Raw genomic sequence first — 26674 nt, forward strand, 5'->3', positions numbered from 1 at the left:
TTCAGTGATCTCAGCAATTTTTTATTTCAATTGTGAGGCAAATGTTTATTATAGCAAACTTCTTTACCTATTTTCAAACATTTAATGTTTATATTTGAAAACTGCCTTCATTAAGAACGTAGTGAGATAGTGAGGAAATCATAAGCAGGATGTCTCTTTTGGTATACGTGTGTTTTTTGATTTTTTAAACTTAAAATTTTTATTTTTTACATGGAGTGGCAGAAGTAAAGATGAGATCAGTGTGGGATAAAAAATTTAAAAAGCATATTTGATATGTTATATCATCAATGGTAGCTTTTAAAGTCCAATGTTGACTTTGTGAAATGTTTTTTAAACACTTTTTAATGTAAAAATTATGTTAAATCTATTATGGGTCTTTACAGATAGAAATAATGTTCATAATGAAAAAGTAAAACACCCTTTCTTTCTCTAGAGCTACACCATGGGGTGGATAAAGGGAGGACTCTTCTTACCTTTAAGACAGATGCTATCACAAAAATAGATTCACAGTCTAGGTGTACTTCAACTCCAGAATTCAATTTCTCTTTTAGTTCTCTGCAGGATTTCACATTGGCCGATTGCCTGAAGATACCTTTGGTGAGGGGTCCTTTTTGATTAAGAAAGAAAAGCATATCCTATGGGGAAGCAAAGGAAAATAAACAAAATGATACTTCACACACACAAATAAGGCAATGTATATACTTGCCCTCTTTGGATGCCAGAGGCTAGGGTGTGCTAGGGTAAAAGCACTGAAGGATTGGAGCTAAATAAATGGCTGGAAAAATTAAAGTCACCTTTTTGGAGAGTGGAAGCGTGGTTACCAGGGGCTGGGGGTGGTGGTGAGGTTGAGGAGATGTTGGTCAAAGGATATAAAATTTCAGTTAGGAGGAATAAGGTCACCTGATCTATTATATAACATTATCATTATAGTTAATAATGCACTGTATTCCTAAAAATTGCTCAGAGAGAGTTTTAAGTGTTCTCTAATTTTGCTTTCTATCACTATGTCCTCTCTGCTTACAGTGTAAGAAGAGAATGGGTTTTGAACACAAGCAATCCCTGGGATTCAAAACCTAGTTATGCCACTTAGTTACTGTGTAACATTGAGTACAGTACTGAGGCTTTAAAACAATTTGTAAAGTAGGGATGGGATGACGACATGATAATAACTATCCCCTAAATCTGTTGTGAAGAATAAACAAAGTGGCTAGTCAAGTGTCTGGCATTTGTAGATGCATAATACAGTATAAAATGCCATATATCTAGTATAGTGCTTGAAGGATACTGGAGACTCAATAAATGCTGCTTAGCAGTGATTATTTAAAATATCAACGAGATAATATAAACCCAGTGGCTTTCATCTGACCCACTCTATATACAAAAGATAAACAAATGCCAGGGAATGTATCTTTATGCCTGAGCACTTGAAATAGAAATAAAACGGATTTAAAAACCTAAGTGTAACATTGAGTAGCTTCTGCTGCTACAATGATCAAAGAAGACTTTGAGAACAATGTGACGTTCAAGAAAGGATTTGTGAGGAATAATGTGAATTCTCTGTCTACAGAGCAAATTCTACTTTATCTGAGCAGGCTTACGTGGCTCTTTCCTGAAATCAGTAGACTAGGTTATCTCTCCCTATTATGTCTTCCTTCTGATTTCACAATAGCTAAATCCGATTTTGTTATTTGGAGGAATAATAATGAAGATTCTTAGCCAAAGACAATGATGTCTATAATTTTTCCATTTGGGGGCAGATTTACCTTGCAGAGCTCTCCTTTCCCAAACACCCTTTCCCATCAGTTTACAGACCAAAATGAGCCTTACCAAGACAGGTTTGGGCAGATTGTCGTTCTCACAAATATTTGGCAGAGAAATTCCAAAGAGCTGTCCTGGCATAGGTGATGTTGGCGATGTAGGCAAGTTGTCCAGGTGAGTGCTAGAACCTCGCCAGAAGGCCCAGTTTATGATAGATCTTCTCCTTTTAAATGTCTTATGACCTGAATCTAAGGAAGAAGTGAGCTTATTAGAAAAATGAGTTTCATTCACTTAATTTTATTTCTGTAATTTCCATTTTATGGTATGTTTGTTGCTATGGTTCAAAGAGAAAAAGATGCTAATATGTGGCTTTTGTCATTGAAAATACAACCTATAAAATTTCATTATGGTATCTTATAAATGAAAGACGAATCAATGAAGGAAGAATCAAATGTTTGGGTTCTTCTCCCACCCAGTTTTTGGACATCACTGGTCTGTTCATACAAACCCATTTATTTTCCCACTTTAAAAAGGAGACTAAGCATATGAAAAGTTTAAATGAGACTATAGTTAAATACTGAGAAAAAAAGGAAGTGTGAAGAGGGAAAGATAAAGGTGGAAGGGGAAGCAAGAGTAAGAGGAAGGACAAGATGAAAGGGAAACGGAGGAAGGAGGAGGAAGGGAAGGGAAGTGGGGAGAATAATGAGGAGAGGAGTTTTCTCTGTTAAGATGTTCTTTAGAAATAATGCTTTAGTATCTGATATCTTACTCTCCTCTTGAGAACACAGACAGGAAGCTAATGTCCTAAAGTTTTTTCCTTTCTTTGCAACTGCAGACTTTTATGTTTCTTTTCAGTTCTTGGCTTTAAAGTATGTTTAAGGCAGCATGGATAGACACAAACATGAGTGAGACTTGCCGTTACTGATGAAGTTTATAATCTAATAGAGATGAAGAACTGGTTGGGGTGGAGAGAAAAGCAAGTATGTTAATAAATATAATGTCATAAGGTAGGAACAAAGTACTAAAAGCATTCAGAGGAAAGTAAATCACATGTGGTCAATAAGAGGGAGGGGGTGATCCTGGGAGTGTTTGCATTTGACTTGGATTTTGAATGAACAAGATTTTAACAGATAAGAGCATCTGGCATAGTGCCTTCCATCTAGTAAGTACTCGCTAAGTCATTATTAAACAATAATTGAAATTGAGGAGGGATTTAAGTAGAAAAAGACAACATGAAAAAGAATAGGCAGAAGAAAGGTCAATAGTAAGGTATGGTTTTATACTATAGTGCCAAAATGTTTTTGGTGTCATTTGTGTCTAATTTTAATATGAAGTTTAACAGGTTTGCTTATGATTCAATACACAAAAAGCTCTTTAAGGTTCCACTTTTAAAAGTGGCTGACCTCTCTGTCCCCTCTTCCCAACAGATACACACAAGTAACAACTATAAACTCTGGAAAACCAACCAAAATAAACCTAGCTGAAGGCACTAAAAAGTGAACAAAAGAAGGTAGATATAGAGGTCAAAGTGTGACACTTGGATGAAGGGAATGGCATAGCACTGGGTCAGTTTTCTAATCTTACAGCTTTTAGGCTGAGAGCAGGCCCCAGGGTAATGGGGGTGACTAAAAGTTGGGAAGAAACCTCTACTCTTACTGGCTTGAAGAACTAGAGAAGGGAGACAGAGGTACCCACAGCTGGAAAGTGAGAGGGGATCCCAGAAAGAAGAAAACCTGATAGTGGGAGCCCTAAATATTGTGTATAAATTCTGCCCACATCTCTGGCTAACCCCTGAAGCTTGCATTCATGGGGGCAGATTCAAAAAAGCTTGCAATTAAGGTTGACAGAACTGAGATCTGAGGAGCCATAATGCCTAGGCAGTGCCCACTCATGGTTTGACTCCTTTTTCTCCAGTGAGAGTGCATGGGAATTGGTAATTAGACTGGCTGTGTGGCACTGTTCTTTATGACACCAAACTAAACCAACATTCCCTGATAATGAAATACTGACGGATTGATCTTTTTAAGGAGGACAAGTCAGCAGTCTTGTCATTTCAGTGGAATCAGACATGTTAATTCCAAAGAAGTCTTCTATATTGTTTGGCTATAATGAACCTTAGAATTTTATTTCCTTAGAATAACCTACTTAACTCAATATTTAAAAAGCCAAGTTGTGGGAGAATAAATAAATAAGCAACATTTTACCAAATGGCCTTAAGACCATCATCTACACATCACTTCCTTGAAATACAGCAAATGCATCATTGATGTACACACACACACAGGTATGTAAAGCTCTTTGGTTCCAGAGTCAGGAGCTTCTCTGCACTCCCAGTTCACTTATTTAGACCAAGTTACTTAACCCCTTTTCTTTCCTCAACCTTAAAATGTAAAGGATATGAATTAGCCCTCAAAGGCTTATTGAAAGGATTGTATAGGACAGTCTCTGAAAAGTACTACTTTGTCACAGTGATCTTGATGAACATTGCCAAGATACCAATCTCCCCACAAAGAGGACAACCTCTCTGCACCTCCTCTCCATGTGGTTTCACAGCCTTCAGTAGGTATCCAGTTATGAAGGAATACCAATACTCCACTTAACTAAAGCAGTTTCTTCCTGTTCTGACATCCCCAACCTCCATTATTTAAAAAATAAAACAAAAACAGAAAAGGAAACTAAACCTTTTCTGAAGTCCAGGAAGGGGTTCCTGTATTAGCAAGGTCAATCTATGCAAATGTGTGCTTAATATATATGTGAATATATATGTTGAGTACTTGTGCTCAGTTGTGGTTTGCTCACATTTACTTGATTTTTATTTTTTATTTATTATTTTTTTAAAGAGATGAGGTCTCACTATGTTTGCCCAGGCTGGTCTCAAACCCCTGGGCTCAAGCAATCCCCTGCCTCGGTCTCCCAAAGTGCTGGAATTACAGGCATGAGCCACTGCACCCAGCCCTGATTTTATTTCTAAAACAATCAAAATAAAAAGTTATTTGATTTTTTTTTTAGCTTTCACATACTTAAGAAGAATGCTCTATTAAAAAGTTATATACTTAGCTACCCTATGAGTGTTGACAGAGGATAAAGTAGAAATTGAGTCCTTTACTTTATCATAAATACTTTCAGCTGTAGCCATGCCTTTTGCTATATATACGGCATTCAACCTGAGCAGGATTCCTCTGGGTCTGAGAGAAAAAAATTTCATTAAAGTTTACTTTCTTACAGAGCTTTTAATGCACATATCTTACTTTCTAAATGTCACAAAGGCTAATGAAAAAACGTGCTATTGCTATAAAAAATACGAGTGATGTAAATAAATGTAAAGCAAACTAAATTCAAGTAAATCTAGTTTTCCTAAATGTCCCTGGCAAGATTCAAGTTAGTGTGTTTACATGCTTAAATTAGATAACTGAATGTTAAAATTTACAGTGCTTAAAACTTTGTCTTTATATAATAATAATCATAACAAAAATGTTAGAAATTCTATTCCGGCCATATAACTTCCCAAATTAAGAATATCCCCACCTTTTTTTTTTTTTTTTTTTCCCCTAGAGTAGAAAACACAGAGGTGAATACTGGAACTACAGGGTAAACAGGTAGAAAAAAAGATGTATCCCGTATTTTACCAGCCACCATAAAAGTTCAATTCCAGTTCAGTCCTAAGTCTGAAGTAGGTATGGAAAGTGAACCTACTTTGGGCATAGAGCTGGGAGTTCAGGACAGACTGGAACTCCAAGAACTATTTCAGACTACACTCACAAAGATTCCATTTAATTCCAGAACTCTTCCACTCCAAGTTTTTCCATACTAGGGATGAGTAAGACATTCAATCTTTCATTTAATTTCTACTCTGTTCTATACACTAGACTAAGCCCTGGGATGAGTTCCCAGGTCTTAAGAAGGTCATTGTCTAAAGAGACAAGTAGATTATATAAACAGATAATCATAATGTGATTTTAAAAAATGTGTTACACTAGAGATATGTATAAAGTGTTACCTGCCTGAAAGAACGAAGATTTCCTAGAAGTAATGATGGCAGCAGTGGGCTGTCTGGAGCAGCTGCTACCATCACACTGGCTGTAGCGGGGAGGCATGGCCAGGGCTGCGCACTTCATGGAGCTGGCAGGGGCTTGGGACAAGTGGGAGCCCTGCCCCTTCTGAGTTGGGGTGGGAGGTACCTGGGTGCCTCTGTAGACACCCAAGCCATGGCTATGGACGTTGGCATCCCTGGGCTCTCAGGACCTGGGGGCAGGTGGGAGCCCTGCCCTCCCGGGTACAGCTGCAACCACCTAAGTTGTGGTTGCAGGCCTGGGCTTCTCACTCCACAGAGCAGGTAGGAGCCCTGCCCTCCCAGGAGCTGCAGCTACCCAAGTCATGGCTATAGACCAGGCCTCCCTGTGCTCTTGTAGGGGGCAGGTAGGAGCAGGCAGGAACACCGCCCTCCCAGGTGCAGCTCCAGTCACCCATGTCATGGTTGCAGACCCAGGCCTCTTGCTCCATTGAACATGCAGGGCCCCATCCCCCATCACAGCTGTAGCCAACCAAACTGCAGCTGTAGACATAGGCATTTCTGTACTCTTGGGTGCTCTGTAAGGCCACCCTTGCCCTCGCAGGCTCAGAAGTGCCTGCTACCACTGCCTGGCTTCTCCCTACTGTCTGCACCTGCTCTGATCATGGTGCAAAGTTGGGTGAGCCCAGGTGCTGTTGCAGCCCAGCTGGGTTGTGCACACACTTGGGGCAGTGCTGACATGCCAGCCCCCTGGTGCTTTGGCCTGCTCTGGACTTTGGGTGCCAATGAGCATAGCAGGGAAGCCAATGGGGGGTTGAGGCAGCTCAGCGCTGGCCTGCAGGTGCCTCTTTGCACCTATAGCCTGGGCACCATGAACAGCAGCAGGAGGCAGAAAGGTTCCTGGGCAGAAGGGGGTGAGTCCCTGGTGAGGCCTACTTTCAGGCCAGGGAGGGCCTGAAGGCTGGGGGCCAGGCTGCCAGTCCTGTGGACTGGAGTGGGAACTTGTGGTGCTTTTTCTGGGCCTGCCCATGGCTGCCCATGGACAAATGAGCATGCTCTTCCTCCCCTCTGAGGCCCATAAAGCTCCTAGGCTCAGCCAGAGCTAAGCAGATGTCCTGACAACCAGCTGCAGAGAGGACTACCCACTCCAAGGCCTCCTTTCTGCTGAGAGCTGCAGACGTGAGGATGACCATCTGCAGAGAGGAGCTACCCACTCCAGGGCCTCCTCTCTGAGAGCTGCACAGATGACAAAACCACCAACTACAGGGAGGAGCTACCCTCTCTGCTAGGAGTTGGACATCTGACGGGACAACCTGCCTGCAGAGAGGAGCTACTCTCTTTGCTAGGAGCTGAACACTTGATGGGACACCCTGGCTGCAGAAAGGAGCTGCCCCCTGTGGGTCTCCTCTGAGCTGTTCTATTGTTCAATAAAGCTCCTCTTCATCTTGCTAACCATTCACTTACTTGTCTGTGTGCCTCATTCTTCCTGGTCACAGGATGAGAACTTGGGACCCACTGAATGGTGAGGCTGAAAGAATGGTAACACAAACAGACAGGGCTGAAACATGCCCCTTGCTTACCACGTTGTGCGTGAAGAGGAGATAAGAGCTGTGGCCCTTTGGGAAGCCCAGACCTGGGAGCTCCCTGAGCAGGGCTGTGGCTCCCACTTTGAGTCCCTGCAGTTCCTGGCATCTCCAAGCTTCTGGGCACCACTGTGTTCCCTGGTGCCAGCCATGGAAGCTGCTGGTAGTGTGCCTGATCTGGCTGCAGCCTCACAGCCAGCCAGCACTCGTGCAGGCACGTGGAGCTGTCCGCTCGACTGCAGCAGTTGGTCTGACTGTGTGCAGTGGCCAGGCCCCAGGCTCACTCACACACCCCTTGCCACTCCACACCTGACTTGCCTCTGGCAGGCATGGGATCCAGGCTGATAGTAAGAGCCAAGTGCAGCCTGCAAGGCCGAGTGGGTGGAATGAACCCAGTGGACTGAGCAAATCTTGGGCAAAGGCGTCACTGTCCACAGAGATTTCTGGCCGGAAAAGTGACAACCCCAAAGTGTTGTAACAGTAACATCTAATAGTAACATGTAACGGTAACAGTAACCTGTAACAGTAACATGTGAGTGGGGCCTTGAGGTCAGAACTTTGAATGTCTATATCTTGAACCTTCACAATTAACACTAGAGCTTTCCCACTGGGGACCAACCATTCCAAAGATGAGTTACAGATCTCGGTCTCAGAGGGGGCCTTCTGAAAGATCTACTGCTCTTATGTTTTCAGTATAAGGCTGTTTACTAGGAGGCCTTCTCTACACTGAGGCAGAAATTTGAAAAACAGATTGGCAATGACTGTGTTCACCAATGGTTATCCTGGTTAACAGGGATATTTTCTGAAAGCTTATTAGAGAAAGCTTTATATTTAGTTTAAAAATAAAATATTTTTCTCAGACAATAACAGAAATCATTAGATTTTAACCCTTTGTTTCCAGGGGAGAAAACAACACATGTTTTTCACATTAGAGACCATGCAAAATACCCATTTCCTAGGACTAAGCAATTTAAGAATTTATGAATTCTGTGGATTTTAAATATACAGGCCACAAATATGTGTGAAAGATTCTGACTATAACAACTGGCACTTGGTAAATAAGGCAAAATTCTATGTTTATACTATGTGCCAAAAAAGAAGTATTAGCTCATTTTTCCCCATTAGAAGTCAGGTTAATAGCTGGTATGTATGTGAACAAGGGAGCATGAAGATACTCTTGCTCAAATTAGAACATGACAAAGATGTAACAGGCAAAGGAATGAAGACAAGTCAAATAAGATGGCTGTTACTTGTGTGAGCTCTGCTATAAAGTCTTGTAGAATATGGAGACTTCAGCTGGCATGTTTTAAATTATGCGTATTTTAATCATTCAATCAGAGGGCACAAACTATGCTCCCTGGACCAAATCTGGCTTGCCACCTCCCTTTGGATAACTTGTGAGCTAAGAATGGCTTTTACATTTTTAAAAAGTTGAAAAAAATTCAAAAGAATAATATGTAGTAACACATAAAAATTATATGGAATTTAAACTTTAGGCCAGGCGTGATGGTTCATGCCTGTAATCCCAGCACTTTGGGAGGCCAAGGCGGGCAGATCGCCTGAGGTCAGGAGTTTGAGACCAGCCTGGCCATATGGTGAAACCCCATCTCTACTAAAAATACAAAAATTAGCCAGGCGTGGTGGCAGGCGCCTGTAATCCCAGCTACTCGGGAGGCTGATATAGGAGAATCACTTGAACCCGGGAGGTGGAGGTTGCAGTGAGCCAAGATTGTGCCACTGCACTTCAGCCTGGGTGATAAGAATGAGACTTCGTCTCAAAAAAAAAAAAATTCAAATTTTATTGTCTAGAATAGTTTTACTGGAACATGACCACACTTATTCATGTAATGTCTATGGCTGCTCTCACTTCACACTCAATAACAAAGTAGCTGTGACAGAGATGGTATGTGGTGCGTTCATCACTTTGCACTGCTGCTCAGGGCACTACAAATTACAGTGACCCTGTTACATCTTGACTGTTTCAAATGCCACATGTATCATGATACCACAACATCTTTTTTATTACTTATTATGTAAAAACAATAAAAGAAAAGTGGACTTCTTCTAATGTTAAATTTTTAAGGCAAAGTGAAATGCAGATAACTTTGTTATGGAACTAATGGCAAAATATTATATTTACTGTGCAATGAAGTAACAGTTGTGGTTACAGAATATATGTCAGTGGTTAACAGACCAGTGGTTAATCATAATGTTCCCAACTCATAAGAAAGCAATGGATCAGAAAAATATTTAAAATGAAATGTATCATTACTGCAGCATTTCCTCCCAAAAATAAAAATGAGGCTACAATAAAAATTTCTGAGTGGCTCATTTGTTAGCCAACCAAGGAAGGCCATTTACCCATTTACCAATGGTGAACTGATTAAATCTGTGTGCTTGCAGTAGATTAAGAAAGAGGTCCAGAGAAACTAGATTTAAGATTATCAGCCTTTTAGTGAGAATAGATGATTGAATAGTTGAGGGCATTAGGAGTAATATCAATAGTAAACTAAAAAACAAGGCAAGTGACTTTCCTTGGTTCTTGATGAAGTGACAAATGCTACCAATAGCACTAAGTTGTCTAGCCAAGAAGTCAATGCTGAGTTTGAAGTGACTGAAGAATTAACCTTGAATAGTCTGCATAGAACAACTATGGGTAAGAATATTTTCAAAGCATTTGAGAAAGCAATAATTCAGTACAACCTGAAGTGGAATCTGCTGTGTTATATTTCATGGTAGTGAAAATATGTAGAGCAGAAAAAGATGTAATTTGACAAATTTAGAAAGCTTGTGAAAATTTAAAGTGTTTAACACCTATGATTATTCATTGTATTGTTTTGATCAGTGGTACTGCCTGAAAAATATGGAAATCTATCAAGTGTTACTGGATCAGTATGGTCAACAGTGAACTTCATTTACTCTCATGGACTTAATTATTGTCAGTTCTGCGAATTTTTGTTAAAAATAGATGCTAAACGTTATCCTGCATTATGCTATCACACAGCATTTCAATGGCTCAGCACTGCTAAAGTTTCATAGTGATATTTTGAACGCAGGGCCCAGATTGAACTTGTTATGAATGAGAAGAACAGCCTTCGACCTCTATTAATGGACACTAAATGGCTTTGAAAGTTAGTTTTTGCTGTAGATATGATGATGTTTCATAATAAATCCAATCTAAAATTATGAGGCAAAACAGTGCTTACATACAAAGTTTTTACTGTAGTAATTTGGAAAACAATGAATGTTTAATTACAAGTAATATTAAGCTGCTTTATATACTTCTTGTGCCATCAAAAGTTAAAACAAGATCTTGATTCACATAAAAATTTACAGCAGATATGTTTTTTGAGTTCAAACTACAGTTTGAGTAGTGTTTCTCGATACAAGAGCAAAGGCGATTTCCATATCTCAAAATCCATTTCACTATGCAACTGAAGAGCTTCCACCTAACCTTCAATTGAAAGTGATTATCTGCAATGAAATGATATGCTAAAAGGCAAATATCAGGAGAAGAATCTAACAAAATTCTACAAATGCCATGTAAAAGAGACATATGCTGAACTGAAATTAGATGCTTGTAGAATGATATCAGTATTTGGCAGTACCTATGTGAGAAAATATGTTTTCAAAGATGAAATATAAAAATTTTATTATAGATCAGAATGTTTGTACTCAATTTTGATGGCTAGATCACTAACTTTAAATTCCAACTAAGTGAAATGTTATCCCTCCAAAGAATTCACCTCTCACTTATTAGATTTGTATTACATAAAATTGTACTCAATTGTTGTTATATTTTGAATTCTATCAATAAAATTTGGTGGAAATTTGTTTTTTTCTCCTGTTACATAACACTTACATAATATCCCTGATTTATGATACTGACCTGCAAAATTTTACTATCTGGTCCCTTAGACAGAAAAAGTTTGGTGACCCCTGATCTAAATCACTGGTAAAGGCAGTTGCTCATCAAATTCTTTTGTACTTAAAAAGAAACAACATTAGTGGTTCACTGTAATTTTTTACACAGGTGATTCTGATGCTCTTAGCTGGCCCTTGGCATCACTGGTCTATAGTTGTTCCATCCCTCATCCCATTTACTATGAATCATTTACAGCTGGAATCATCTAGCCTCCCTTCCAATAGAAAGAAACTAAGCAGAGGATGCCTACAAGTTAGTTGAACAAGTCATTAGAAAAACTGGTTAAAACCCTTAGGATTCCTGATTATTATAAAATAAAGTTGACAAGGACCCAGAAAAACAGTTTTGAAAAACATAGGTACAAAGGTAGAAGAGTAGAAGATTATTCTCCTCCTCAGCCTAGTTATAAAGATACCCTTTGTATCTTTAATGAGCTGACAACAGACCTATTATTCATTCACTCAACAGATATTGATTGAATACTTATTTGTATATGCCAGGCACTTTTCCAGGTACTGGGGATATAGAAGTGAACAAAAAAGACCAAAATCCCTGCCTTCATGGAGCTCACATTTTAGTGGATGGAAAGACCACGATGTCTCAGTGTTCCCCTTTCAAAATTACCCAAGGTGAGCAAAAAATTTTAGAGTCCAAAATCTCAATTTACTATTATAGAGAGATGACTGTTAACAAATTCAAGGTAAATTTGTGTATCTGATGTTGGCAAGATGAGGGAGTCCCTGATGATTGATCTACTGATTTACTAGTGACTTTGGTAAAGTATAAATTTGAGGCTAGGTCATCAACAGAAAGTGACAGGCTGGATGTCCACGTGGGTAGAAATTTATATAAGACAGTTGATTCAAGTAGCTGGAGAATGCTGCACAGAAACAAAGTTAAGACTACTCTCCCAGTATGAAATGCCCATTAAGGTTGGTCACTAATGATACAGAGTAGCCCTGATGCTATATGATTTCTTCCAACCATGCAAAGAATTCATCTAGAGATGAGATTTTAGGAGGTGTATAGGAATGTAGAAAAGAGGGTCAAAGAAACAGAAGTTTTCTGCTAGACAGGGATGATCACCATAACCATGGAATTCAAGTTGCATAAGGAGGAAAGTAAAGATGGACGGGGGGAATAACAGATGGAGAAAGTGGTAGAGTTTAGTAGGTTTGAAAGAAGCAGAAGGAATCTGGGCTTCCAGAGATGAAAAATAGAATGAACAAAGGCTGGCTGAAGAAAACAGATGGTGGTTACAACTCTTTTTGTCCAATAAAATGTCAAAATCTTGAATCAAAGGGGTGAACAGGAAAATAAGTTTCACAATGCTGTTACAATTTCTTGATGTAGTTATTTCAGAAACTATGTTTTAGTATGAAATATAAATTAGAAATTAAACAACTTTAAATGCATTAGAGGAGATTCTGTTTAAAACAATCTTGGTGTGTATTAACACTTAAGGCAAAAACAAAAACAAAAACAAAAAAACTCCTTACAATGAGTGATTTAATTTGTTTTCTGTAAGTTCAGATAGGTACATACAAATGTTTCTTAAAGTAAGGTTGTTCTGTAATGAAGATAGAAAGAGTATGAGCTAATTTTTCATTAATACTGTATCAGTTGAATCACACACAGATGAAGGATTTCAGACTTTCCCCTGGCACTCAGACGATGCCAATAATCTGTCAAGTGGCAGGAAGGTGGCCTCAGTGATCTCTCAAGGTCTATGTCATCCCTTTAAACTTACTACGCCTGGGGTCCAAGTTTGGTCCTTTGCAAACACAAATCCTTGGGTCTCCCAGTTCTATAGAAATTCACAATCAATTTTCTACTATCTCACTCATACTTTTTGGTATCAATTTTCTTCTGTTGCTTATACAATCTTCCTTTCAGACAGAGCTTAAAGCTCAAACTTGGGTTAGGGTAAATTATGGTTCTCTTACATTGAACATTACTTTTATTATTCCAGAGTCTTTACTGTGGGGTGGGTAAGAGACTGCTATGTTCACAGGGAATTCATATTAGAGTAGTAGGCTAAGGAGAGACTTCTGTAGAAATCATCTTAGTCTTCACATACTTATCAGCACCAGAATCCAGGTAGGGCATCACAATCTTCTGACATCCATCACTGACAGCCTCCTTTTTATAATGCAACCATTTAGGGAGAACACACAGTTGGGAGTGTATTACAGTACAAAGAAGGCATTGAAGCACCTGCAGTACTGCTTAGTGCCTTTGACTGCAGTAGGAATAAGGTTAAAGGGGAAAGAATGGTGAAGAAAGAAGGAACAGACTGTATTGCTACTAGCTGCTAGCTGCTGATTCTTAGTCAATCATGCCTATTGCTGATTTATAAAACCATCTTTTTCTAAAAGTCCATCTTTCCTTTTCAAAATACTTAGCAAATTCCAAGAAAAAATACCTCATCTGGCAGGAGGTTTGAGTACTAAATTTATGTTCAGGAATGAAAACTTTTGCTAGAAGCAACTCACCGCTCAGTTGCTGGGCTGCAGCCAGGCGGCTGGGCTTCAGGATGAACTGGCACTGCATCTCTCGAGGGAGCTGTTCCATAAGGAAGGGCTCTTGGAGGTTGAAAGGGGTGGTAGAGTCCTTTGATCCTGGTGTCAGGAGTGCAGTGTCTCGAAGATGGCTCATTTTAATTCCATATGGATATTCATGCCCTACACAGAGAAAAATCTAAATGTAGACTTCAGGCTGACTGGTACTGTTAGCATGTGTACTACAAAATAGGAGTGTACTGCAATTTACTCCTGGTACTTTTGGCATAAAGAATCCCTTTGTTTGACAGAATGATCATTTACACTCTTACAGCTGGAGACCAGCATGCAGGTGGTCCTACCAAAGTAGTTTTAAGGGAAGAAGGGAGAAAAAGAAGAAAAAAATCTTTAAAGATTATCTTGTTTGGAATGAATGCACAGATCAGTTTGCGAGTTCCATAATGCTGACTTTTCCAATGTGTGCATCAAAGGATAATTAAAGGTATTCTGTTGTCTCCTTTGACATTAACTAGATCTATAATTTTTCAGCAAATACATGTCCTTGCTCAGTCTCAAATCTGATTTAAAATATTTTTTCTACCTACCACAGAAGTATAAGGATCTATATATGTCAAGTATCACTATTATTAATATTATTTAACACAAGATGTTTGCCTAAAAAACATTTCATTAATTTTTATTATAGTTAGTTACTCAAGAGCATTGGGACTGGTTTGATTTACGCTTCTCTGTCACTGCTGCCCTCTGAGATTGATGTTCAGAGGCAATAATCAGAAGGAAGACTGCAGGGGATCAGAAACACAGAAACAGATGCAAAAAGGAATGTACAAACTATAAAAACTAAACCCTGGACATCTGACTACAACATAATTTTAACTCTTTAGTATTCTAAGTATTATGTCCTTTTAGTGTGATCCTCAAATACCACTGTGATGTAGATTTTTTAAGTACAGAGAGCAAGTTCCCTTCTATTTCCTGACTTATCACTAAATGTAACTCAGCGAACTCTTACTCTTCCTTTTCACCTGGTCTAGGCATACAATGTCAATGTTTCATTAATATCAAGTACTACAGCAGCTTCCAGAGATTAAGGCAGAAAAAGGCTTCTATGACAATAAAACGAAATCAATTTATCAAAATAGCTGGCAGTTAATCTATAATTGAAGTCTACAGAGCACATTAAAATAATGATTAAGAATTGCTGCTAAATCATGGGACAATAATGTCCTATGTCCCATTGTTTTTCAGTAAGAGCTAGTCGGGAAGCTTGGGGCTGTCATAAGCCTAAAAGTTACCATCTACATAGTTTTCATTAATATATTTTATTAAAATAATTATTTTAAGTGTTTGAATTTTAATAACTTTAACTATTGTTCATTGACTATTACAAAAATGACATTAAAAATCTGAAATACAGTCGATTTTGTCTTCAGCTCTGTGCATGATCACTTTCTGTATTCTAAATATGAGCATATACATTTGTAGAAAAATTTGGTTTTAGATTACTAAGATCACTTGAAACACTGAATTACACAGTTGTGACCTCATAGATAAATGAAATAATTACATGAAATAATGCATACAATATGCTCTGCATGATGTTTGGCAGGTAGTAAGCATTTTAAAATTGTTAACAGAAATTGTCATCATCATGATTATCATTGTCATCATCTCAAGATTTGGTAAAGATACTGTCCTTTAATTGTTCTAGTTCTGTTAACCACACTGAATGAAATACTGATCAAGAAATATTTTTTAGTTAATGGCTTAAATAAGGTAAAATGGAACATATTTATCAACAATTCCTCATGACAAATGCTGGAAAATCTGACTAGAGAAATAGCAAAACAATTAAGTTACTGAAGTAGCAGATAATAAAGACTTTTAGGAGTCTAAATGGGTTAATCTGATTTTCTTCATGAAGCTTAGGAAGGTTCTGGGTATACAGCAGGTGTTACATACTGACTGATGAATTAAGATGCATGGTTGTATTTTAGATGGTCTTCCATAGAGGCACATAGTAGGTGAGGGAACAGGAAATGTAAAAACTGAATATGAAAAATAAATGTATGGAGAAAAATACCAACACATATTTCTTTCTTAGAAAAAAATTTAAAAAGCTTTGGCAGGATGACTCTTGTCAAATGAAAAAGCAGAGAGAAAAGTTTGTATTTCTCTTCCCAACTATACCATTAGCTTGAATGAGGAGATATTATTTGTCTAGTACAGAGTAAATCCTTGATAGATATTTATTAAATGAACACCATGAAATTTCCTATTTAATAGTATTTAAGCTTAGGACCATTATGACCAATTCTCGGAGACACTTAGACTTATAATTAAAACACAATCGATGCTATCTTAGACTTCTGCAAAAACTTACCAATGAGTGGGTATGGAGCCTCTTCTTTTCCAGAATTGACCCATAATTGGTAATCTCTCTCAGAGCCCTTAGAGATAAAAAGAGTTAAATGTCACAATAAATCTTTCACATCTGATACTTGAATGAGGACACATTTTTTTTTTTTTTTTGGTTTTGTGTCCTCCCTCCTGCCCCCTACTCAGTGATGGTTAGAGATCCATGAACTGCAGTGGAATCAGGCCTTCACTATATAGGTAGCCTACAGAGTGTAAAATCATAGTTAGGCCCCTTTACAAAGGAAAAACAATCTTCCTGGCTCTTAAAGGCTAATCTCTTCTTTAGAGTCCTGACTTCTGCTATGTTCCTCCACTTCTCAGAGAATATTGGGCTTAACCTCCAACATGCCCCTGCAAAGACAACCTTATTATCCAGAAAACCACAAAACACTTCTGTGTCTATGATTAAAAAGTAATATCTCAAAGGCTGATTATTAGCTCAGCTGCTTCTGAGCAGGAGAATGACCAAGAGACTTTGAGGAGATAAATAACTGGCACAACCTCTACTGGCTTTAGTTTAGGCAAGTTCAGTCCTGGGGAAAGAAAGGACAAGAATTCTATTCTAGAGAATAGGCCCAGTCATGGAAAACAATAAAATTGTTCACTAGCAGAATTATAATCCAGCAACATTATAAATCCCACTTGAAAGAAATGATACTTGAAAGAAATTATACAGATTTTTCTGAATTCTCTAAGAGGGATAAAGCAGAAATGTTTTAAATGAAGCTAGAACAGATAAGTCTGTTGGAAATATTTCATATCCTTGCCTTTAACTTCTGATAAAAAATCATGGCCCTGCCCTTATAATACCAAAAAAACCATTCCACTCCCCCCATACTCAGTTTATCTGTTACTTCCTCCCGGCCCCATCCCTCCTAGTCAAAAAATTTATTGTAAATAGGAAGACCAATCTAATAAAAATCCTTTCTTTTTATATAGTGTCCAAACACACTGTAATAATCCCTTAAAAATGGTATAACCAAATAGTCTCAATTCTTAACAGTTTTTTTTTTGGTCTGAGGAGATTAATAATTTTATCCAAAGGAAAAGCATAGATAAGAGAATGAATCCTGTCATTAATTCCTCTACATACCTCTAAAACTAACTAGTTTCTTCCAAAATATATTCATATAGCTTAGAAATTAATGGAGGTGCCTACTCTACCCAGCGCATATATTTTAAATGTAATCAAATTTATATCACTAAGTTTAACTAATTATCAGATTATCCCAAATTCTAGTTGTCCTGAGTTCTAACGGGCTTACTATAGTACTGTGTATAAGCAAATCTAAACACAAGTAATCAAACTATGGCATGTCTTAAATATGTGTCATGAATTGCTCTGAAAACAGTGCTCCTTGAATGATGTAACATGACACATATTTAAGACATGCCATAGTATTCCACAGTATTATTAACTGTATTTAGATTTGCTTATATACAATGTACTTTCATATTTACAGAGAATCTCACTGAAGGAATAGTGTTTTTAAGTGCTTCCTTTAGTTATCATCCTTTTGAAAGTCATTCCCTTTAATGAAAGTACTCATTGTGTGGTGTTTATACAACTGGTAGCAAGGTGATGAGGACAATCTTCCAGTTCTCCTTCCTCTACCTCATCCTCAAATGTTCTAATCTTCTCCACTTCTAAAATTCTCAAAAATTCACCTCTATCGCAGAAAGGAGAAAGATACAAAGCTAAAAGTAAAACAGGGAAGAATGTGGTGTGCACACTAAAGCTCTCCAAATCCATCATCTAATTCAAAACTTGTCTTTTTACTAACCAATTTATCAGAGGTATTAACCATATCATGCTTAGGTCCTGTAGCCAGCCAATATGGTTTTATGTAAAAATTCTACTACAGAACAAACACTTCAGAACTCATCATCCTAAGACTGACCAAGTCTTGGGATAATAACAGGATAATTATATAATTATATAAGGGAAAAGTCAAATTGTGACCAGTAGCAAGGAGAGAAGGAGTATGAAACTTTATTAAGAACTTTATACCAAAAAAATTTTTGTATATATATATAGCATACATAATAAAATACAGGTTGTCACTTTAAAATTATAGTCCAATCTTATAATTTTCAGATCACACAGATTTTAAAATAGGAGAACAGCACCACCCATATATTAATCATATTAAAGCTTTAATGTTCTTATCTTCTATATTTTGAGGAGTAAAGTATTACTTTGGTATCTCTAATAATCAACTGCCTTATGATGGAAGGAAAATACTTACATAAATTTAAATAATCAAAGTTTATTTTTAATTAAGAATGTCTAGCAGAATAACTTACAGTTATCCCTAGCAATGGTAATGACATGTTGATAACTTCATTCGCTGTATCTGAATTCATTACTGTTATAGTTTTAGACTGTAGAAAAAAATAAGAAATATAGCTATAAAATAATGAATTTTAAAACAGGTTAACAAATAGTCACTGTCAAATGATTATTGAAAGGCAAATCTTGATTTCAAGTGTGGACAGAGTAAAGCATAAGATTTAGGGAGAACATAAAACTTTGATTATAATTTGCTTTCATTTCCTTATAAATTATGCCCTCTAATAAAACATTTCTCTTAAAGGATGCATGGCTTACAGAATATAAAAACTTAAGCAAATAAGAAAGACTACATATATTTTGGAGAGAGTACATGGACCCAGCTCCCAATTAAAAAAATAAATCAGTGAGGTTGGTCCTCTGTCTTATTTCCATAATTGTATTTCCATAAGGCAAAGGGTAATTAAAAAAAGGCAAGAGCTGAATCTCCATTTCTTCCTTAGTAGTGTTTTCACAATACAGGGTTTTATTTCTTTGCATGGTATAAAGTCAGGCTAGGTAGAATTAGGATAATAACTGGTTACAAAAGATGTTTAAAGCCTCGAATTTTTAAAAGTCACTACTGGGAACTTTCCATGTGTCACACACTGTGGTCACTAAGATTTTAATTGTTGAAATCTTTGGAGGACATAAAAAAATAATTCTAGAAGAAAGAATTGAAAATTTTAGAAAGCTCAATTCTATTATCAACTCTGCCAATGAACAGAATATCTATAAAAGCTCTGTGCTAAACTATACTGAATACTTTTACTTAAAAATAGACAATTTGCAGCAAACAGTAAAAGAGTTAAGAAGATTCTGAGATATCTATAGAGATCGCTGAATTCCAAAATGCATTACTTAAATATAAATGCTATGTTGTAAAAAAACTTGATACATACATAGGTTTTACACATGAGAATTATAAGATTAAATCAGCAATTAGGGCTGTGTCCCTGATAAAGAAGGCTTAAATGGCATAAAAAAGTAGCATAAATACAAAAATGATACAAAAATAAAGGTAACTGAAATCTGATAATTCATTATTTATCTTTCCATTAATAGAATTTCTTCTCTATGAGTGAATTATTTGATATGATGAATTGCCTCTAAAAATTGTTTAACTGAATTTTAATTTAAAAAAGCATTTTAAATGCACAATTTCAAACTGTTCCTGGTAGCCCTAAGGATTGTGCAAAATTGTCTGAGTGAAACAGGGAGTCTTTGGGGCACTCAACCCAGTGTCTGTCTTCTACCAGAGCGTTATAGGTATATGACATACTGGGCTTTAACTTGAGAGAAAATTTTTAAAAAGGCTTCTGATTTTTAAAAAGTCTAAAATTTTTTCCATTTAATTTAAAGAAACTCTCCCATGAAGTCTTGTTACGTGAAGAATCTATCCTCCCAATAACCTGGTTTCTAAGATAATAGTTTTTCTTAATACTAGGCATATATGTTCAAAACATAATTATAGAAAGTATATTTTTTTCCTACATGCTTTTCCAGTATACAAAACAAGTGAATTTCAGCAGAAAGAACTCTTTGGCTAGTAAACAAATAACAGACAAAACTGAAAATGTGGCAATTTTGTTCCATATTGGCATAAGTTACTGACAAGGTGTGTATAACTAGGGGGCAAAGATAAAGAATGTTTCCCACACATGCATTCCTATTTGGGGGAATCGCTCTGGAGGCAGGGCTCCCTGAACGAGAGTCTTGTTATGAAAGCTACTTTAGAGAGCAAAGGACAGAGTATGTTACATCATCCTTGACTTAACCCGGGTACTAGTGATAAAAACAGAGCACCCAACCTGACCATATCTCTTATCTTCTCTTCCAAAATGACAGTGGGACATCAGTCCTTTCTCAAGTACATACTTTCATATACCGAAAAGAAAGTGTTAAAAAAAAATTAAGGGATTTTACAGGAAATCCTGAATGTAACCAACTGCCACAACTGAATCAAAGCAGACAGAAAAAAACAGGGTTTTTGTTTTGTTTTGTTTTACTTTGCTACAGATCTCTGTAGTCTCGTACTATAAAAATTTGAGTATTTCCCTCAAGCAGTGACATCTGGGATTCAGGAGTTGGTCAGAACATTTGCATAACTTTTGCTTTTGGCCAAAACATAACTATTTTGCACTACATATTTTTCCACACACAAATAAAGCTATTCTGTGTGATCTAGAGCTGCTGTGAAGTATGACAATTGACGGTATCATAAAATATTCACAAGTTTTCATATTTTTCATAATTGATAACATTTCTCTCTTGTACTATGATTTCAGTCATCAAATTATACATAATAGCTGGGGTTAAAGACTTAGCATTTATGTGATCGATATGATAGACACTGTGAAGTAGTAAAGTGCTGATCCTTTAAAAATGTCACCTCTCCTAGATCATCCTCCTGTGAACCTAAGGGATTCAATCCCTAAAAACTTAAAGAATGAAGAACTTTTCAAAACCACTTTCTGCTTAAGAAGTGACAAGTTGGGAAAAAATTGCTTAATAATAATAGGAAATACTCCTGTGGAAACAGCTTTACTACAAGCCTCTGCAGCTGCTATTGAAAAGATTCAGAGAAATATTCATACCGGAGGGAGGAAAGAGACATCTCACAAGCAATGTTCTTTCCAAGCGTAAATGTTAAATACTGTAGTTCATATGAATTTCTCTTGCTTCATTTTCTCTAGGGCTAATTTTTCATATATATGAAGACATACGTATAACCAGGAAAAAGGATTTTCCCCGTGGTACTTCTAAATGCCTACCTTTCATAGCACATACACAGTCTGCCTGCCTGCCTGCCTGCCTGTCTCTCTTCTTATCCACAGTGTTCTATCTTATGCAGGGACTTGGAATTTAATTTTCTGGCTTAGAAACACTTACATAGGCACAATTCCCAATGTCCTTGGCGAAGATTTTGAGGGGAATGCTCTTCGGGTAGTCCTTTTCTTTCTCTAGATTGATGTATCTAATCAAATGCAACAACAACCCAAAACAACACTGAGTCAGATGGAATTCGCTAATGGCTTATTTCAAAAATCAACCTATTTTGCTAATATTTCCAATATACTTATATGCTATTTTTTAAAAAGATAGATGAGAAGACTCAGCAAAGTCAGATTACATTATGGGTTGGAAGAGAATAAAAAAATTCAGGACATTAGGCATGGGCACAAAAAAATAGGACATCCAGGTCAAGTGAGGTTTGAGAAGCACAACCAGGTTAGGGCACCTCTGGGTAATGTTTTACCCTCAAAGTTTCCCTGTCTTCTTTGGACAGGTCCAGCACCTTACTGATAAGTATAGGAACATATATAATAAATATTTTATAAGGTCAAACCAAAGTAATGGCCTTGTACTTCTCATTTAACTCCCCAGTAGGGTGTAAATCTTGGTTATCCTATTGTGTGGAGAGGGAGAGAGGACAGGAGGGAGGGAAGGACTGTAAGTCTAATAGATGAGCCTAAATCAATCATTCTAGTCTGCATGCTCAATGGTAGGGATAATAACTACCATTATTTTTGAGGTGCTTAGCAGAAAACCCTGCATTTATGGAAACTTAATACATACTTTGAGGAAACTGTTAGCTCCAATTGGTAGGCTGGAGACAATGGAAAAAGAGAGGAGATTATTGACTAACTTCTGTCTAAAATGATGTAACTAGACCTCAATGTTCTCCTTCCTAGAAAGTTAAGAAATACATGTAATGAGAGAACATTATTTATAGCAAGTAAGTAGCTAGTGTACAATATAAACAGCAGCTTATTTAGAGGACAAATGAACAATTTCGACTAAGGAGAAGAGGAATAATTTGGGGCACATCTCTGCAGAAAATGTCTTAATTCATTTATTAAAGGTTAAAGATTAAAAATATGAATACTGAAAAAATACCTCTGAAGGAGAGAGAGCCATTTGTCCTTTTGTTCTGGAGAACTGCAATCAAAGAAAATGGGAGAGAAAAATTAAACCACATAAAATACCTATGCTAACAGATTTAGGATTGTCCATCCAGATGAAAATGTCAACAGCCTGTTGTTACTAATGCAGTTGCACACATAAGCTGCAACCTTGGCATAATTGTGTTCTGGAGAACTCTGCAGTGAAAATATCCCTTTGGAAAAACTACAGTCAAACGTAGTTTTATTAAATCCTTTTGGATGGATCTAAGACAAACCCTCTTTTCTACTTTACTGCTTTTTTACAAGTGGTATCATATCACTGAGAGAGAGTTCCTATAGTGGAAAGAGTACTTGATTTGGAATCTAACACTTGGTTTCAAAATTATATGCAAGCTAGACAATCATGGGCAAGTCATTTAACCTCTAAGCCTCAGTTTCTACATCTATGAAACTGGGTTAGTATTTTTGTAGCTCAAACGGCCATACAAATAGAAAGTATGGTTAATATTGAGAATACAGAGATTAAGAGAAATTTGGCATGTGGATGGAAATCTCTTTGCCCAGAAACCAGTTTGCTATTAGGAAAAGAAACATTTTTAAAAATCACATGCAGCAAGATTATCATTTAGTAAATTTGTTAGTTGAAAACTTATTCTTAATAACTATAACTGTCTGATTAAGATCCATTTGCAACTAAATTAGCATTAATTTTTATGCTGATTTCACTATTATGTTTAATTCTTAAGATTAAAAATAAAGTTTATTCCTATATAGTCTTGTCACTAACAAGCTTTTAAAATCATATTTCTCTCTCATTTTTTTTTAAAGAGAGGGGTCTTGCTCTGTTGCCCAGGCTGGAGTATAGAGACATGATCATGGCTCACTGCAGCCTTGAACTCCTAGGGCTCAAGAGATCATGCTGGCTCAGCTTTCTAAGTATCTGGGGCTATAGATGCATGCCACAAGGCCTGGCTAATTTTCTAATTTTTTTAGAGATGTTGGAAATCCTAGTTATTTTATTATTTCCAAAAATACATTTATTCACTAACTTTGTTGTTTAGCAATTTTCTCCATAAGCAATCTGCCAGGATTGGCCATCAGAAAGTGCATAACTTTTTTTTTTTTTTTTTTTTTACCATTGAGCATACATTTTCCATCTTTCACAATTCCTTACTATCTTTTGATGTACTCTCTTTTCTAAAATAGATTTTCTGGGTTCACTTATGTCAAGTCTTGGATTTATTTAGCAAAAATCTGTTGAGAAATAGATAAGAGGTTTGCTTCAGACCTGCTAACGTTTTTCAAAGCAGTTAAAGAAAATTGCCCCTTTAAGACGCTTAGTATTTTTAAAATTTTTAACTGAAATAAAAGATATATAGAGAAAACTGCACAAAGCTTACATGTACAGCTTGAAGAATTTTAACAACCTGAACACACTCACATAAACCAGCACCCAGATCATGAAATAGAAAATCACCTTGGAAGGTCCCTTATCTTCTTTTCCAGGCAGTAGTTTCCACTATCCTGACTTCCAATAGCATAGAATAGTTTTGCATGTTTGGGTACTTTATATAAATGTAACCATAAAGTATATACTATTTTGTGTCTGGGTTCTTTGAACATTATGTTTATAATATTTAATTATATTACTATATGTAGTTTTAGATAATTATTTTTTTTTCTTTTTCTTTTTCTTTTTTTTTTTTTTTTTGAGACAGAGTTTCACTCTTTTTGCCCAGGATGGAGTGCAATGGTGTAATCTTGGCTCACCACAACCTCCGCCTCCTGGGTTCAAGCGATTCTCCTGCCTCAGCCTCCCGAGTAGCTGGGATTACAGGCATGTACCACCACGCCTGGCTAATTTTGTAGTTTTTAGTAGAGACAGCATTTCTCCATGTTGGCCAGGCTGGTCTTGAACTCCCAATCTCAGGTGATCTGCCTGCCTTGGCCTTCTAAAGTGCTGGGATTACAAGCATGACCACTGCGCCCGGCCAATTCATTTTCATTGCTGTGTTTCCTTGTTTGAATATATAGCATATATTACTTCAAAATATAAATTATGAAATGTGTCAGGTTAACATATGGAGATGAATTTGTGTAATCTTCTTATATATTTCCCTTTCCCCCCTGCTCTATACCTGAATCCAGGACTCCCTTTCTTTAGTAATTCTGAATCTCAGGCATTTTTAAGGGACTAAAAATAGAAGTACTTCAAAGTCAATGGCTATCTCTGGGTTTTATAAATACTTAAACCCCTTAAAAAGATAGTAAGATCTAAGACAGGAGAAAGCAGTGTATCTTGGAAAATAAAAAGGGCATGGCAGATTAGAAGATTCTCTCAAATTATGGAGGAGATAGAGGCCTGTCATCACTGACAGTGAGCTGGGAACCATATGTCACTCAGTTAAGGTGCCCAAAGGAAACAGAAAGAACCCAGAGGAAATGATTTTAAGGAGTCATTAGGGAGGCTGGGTCCTAGGCACCAAAGTTTTTATATCAGCAAAGATATCTTCCACCCACCCTCTGCCCGCCCCTTATGGCAAAGAAGCAGAACATCTCTGGATATACAGGGACAACTCTGAGCATAGAAATAAATGTCAACAGTGACCACAATAGACTAAAGTCAGAAGCCCTTTGTCTGTTTTGGAGGCATCTTAGAAATCTCCTGTATTACAGTTCTACCTTACAAAAACAGGAGTTCCAGTAAAGAAGAAAATCTGATTTCCTACCAGCCTGGCAAAATGGGGGTTTAAGATGAGTTTTAATTTGATCTATAAATAAACATGCATACCTGAGTTTGTAGTCTAAGATTCACAGTAGGTACTTAAGTTAACATATTATTTTCTGATTCTTATAGACAGACTACTGTCAGATTCAAGTACTTCCTGTGTTTTTTGAATAATTTTCCCATTCCATAGTACCATTATTTGTAAAATCAAGGTGCAGCACCTATTTTTCTGGTAGATATAGATCCTAAGTTGGTGAATCAGAGTATATGTAGTGATAGAGATGAAATTCCTTTTGGGCTTTTTTGGGATGTGACTACCCTGTTTTCAAGTAAAGCATGAAAAGTTCACATTGATTGTCTGCTCTTTCCTCAATTTGACTCAATGGAGAGTTTTTCAAAGATTCTGGCAATTGTCAGTCTTAGATTTCAATGCTATTAGTTTTTACGTTTTATTTTTATTTTTTTGAGACCAAGTCTTGCTCAGGCTAGAGATATTGCCCAGGCTGGAGTGTAGTAGTGCAGTCACAGCTCACTGCAGCCTTGAATTCCTGGCCTCAAACAAAGCTCCTGCCACATCCTCCCAAGTAGCTAAGACTACAGGGTACCACCATGCTCACCTAATTTAAATATTTTTTTAGAGATAGGGTCTATATTGCCCAGGTCTATGGCCTCAAGCAATCCTCCACCTCAGCCTCCCAAGTAGCTGAGACTGCAGGTGTATGCCACCATGCCTGCGTAATATTTTGACTTTTTTTGTAGGGATGGAATCTTGCTATATTGACCAGTCTGGTCTCAAAACTCCTCCCCTCAAGTGGTCCTCTCACCTCAGCCTTTCAAGCAGTTGGGATTACAGGCACCAGCCACTGTGGCTGGCTACATTTACAAAAAACAGTTATTATAGTAACTGGAGAGACTGCTTCTTTAACCTGCTATCCAATGGAATTTTAAATGAATCATGACCTAGATTTCCCTAACATTTCCAGTGACTGCCACTCCTTCCTAAAGATCTGAGCTTCCCTCTTGTATTTCACTTCAGTGTGAAAATTTGTGTTAACATTTTTTTTTTTTGGTAAGACAGTTCTGCGAGTAATGAATTATTATAGTTTTTTTTTAAAAAAATCTTCACTCTACCTTCATTTTTAAATAATATTTTTGCTGAATATTGTATTCTAAGTTAAAAGGTTTTTGTTTCAACACTTTAAAAAATATATTCCATTGTCAGCTGCGCATGGTGGCTCACTCCTGTAATCCCAGCACTTTGGGAGGCCAAGGTAGGCGGATCACCTGAGGTCAGGAGTTTGAGACCAGTCTGGCCAACATGGGGAAACCCCATTTCTACTAAAAATACAAAAAAATTAGCTGGGCGTGGTGGTGCGCACCTGTAATCCCAGCTACTCAGGAGGGTGAGGCAGGAGAATCACTTGAACCTGGGAGGCAGAGGTTGCAGTGAGCCAAGATCATGCTGTTGCACTATGGCTTGGGTAACAACAG

General features: G+C 37.2%; 1 protein-coding gene across 3 annotated transcripts in view; it reads right to left on the bottom strand.

Moving 5' to 3' along the window:
• ARHGAP20 (Rho GTPase activating protein 20) overlaps positions 1-26674 on the bottom strand; it is a 124407-nt gene that overhangs the window by 13282 nt on the left and 84451 nt on the right. For 2 of the 3 annotated variants that reach the window (XM_038005237.2, XM_038005238.2), the window contains exons 5-11: positions 22448-22489; positions 21440-21524; positions 18523-18600; positions 16181-16247; positions 13771-13959; positions 1828-2006; positions 474-635 (exon numbers count right to left, since the gene is read on the bottom strand). In XM_038005237.2, coding sequence (XP_037861165.1) covers positions 474-635; positions 1828-2006; positions 13771-13959; positions 16181-16247; positions 18523-18600; positions 21440-21524; positions 22448-22489 — 802 coding nt within the window. The remainder of the gene's footprint in view (positions 1-473; positions 636-1827; positions 2007-13770; positions 13960-16180; positions 16248-18522; positions 18601-21439; positions 21525-22447; positions 22490-26674) is intronic. The other variant, XM_038005240.2, reaches the window with a different exon arrangement.

The sequence above is a fragment of the Chlorocebus sabaeus genome, chromosome 1 (genome assembly GCF_047675955.1).
Source record: "Chlorocebus sabaeus isolate Y175 chromosome 1, mChlSab1.0.hap1, whole genome shotgun sequence".
NCBI classification, from domain to species: Eukaryota; Metazoa; Chordata; class Mammalia; order Primates; family Cercopithecidae; genus Chlorocebus; species Chlorocebus sabaeus.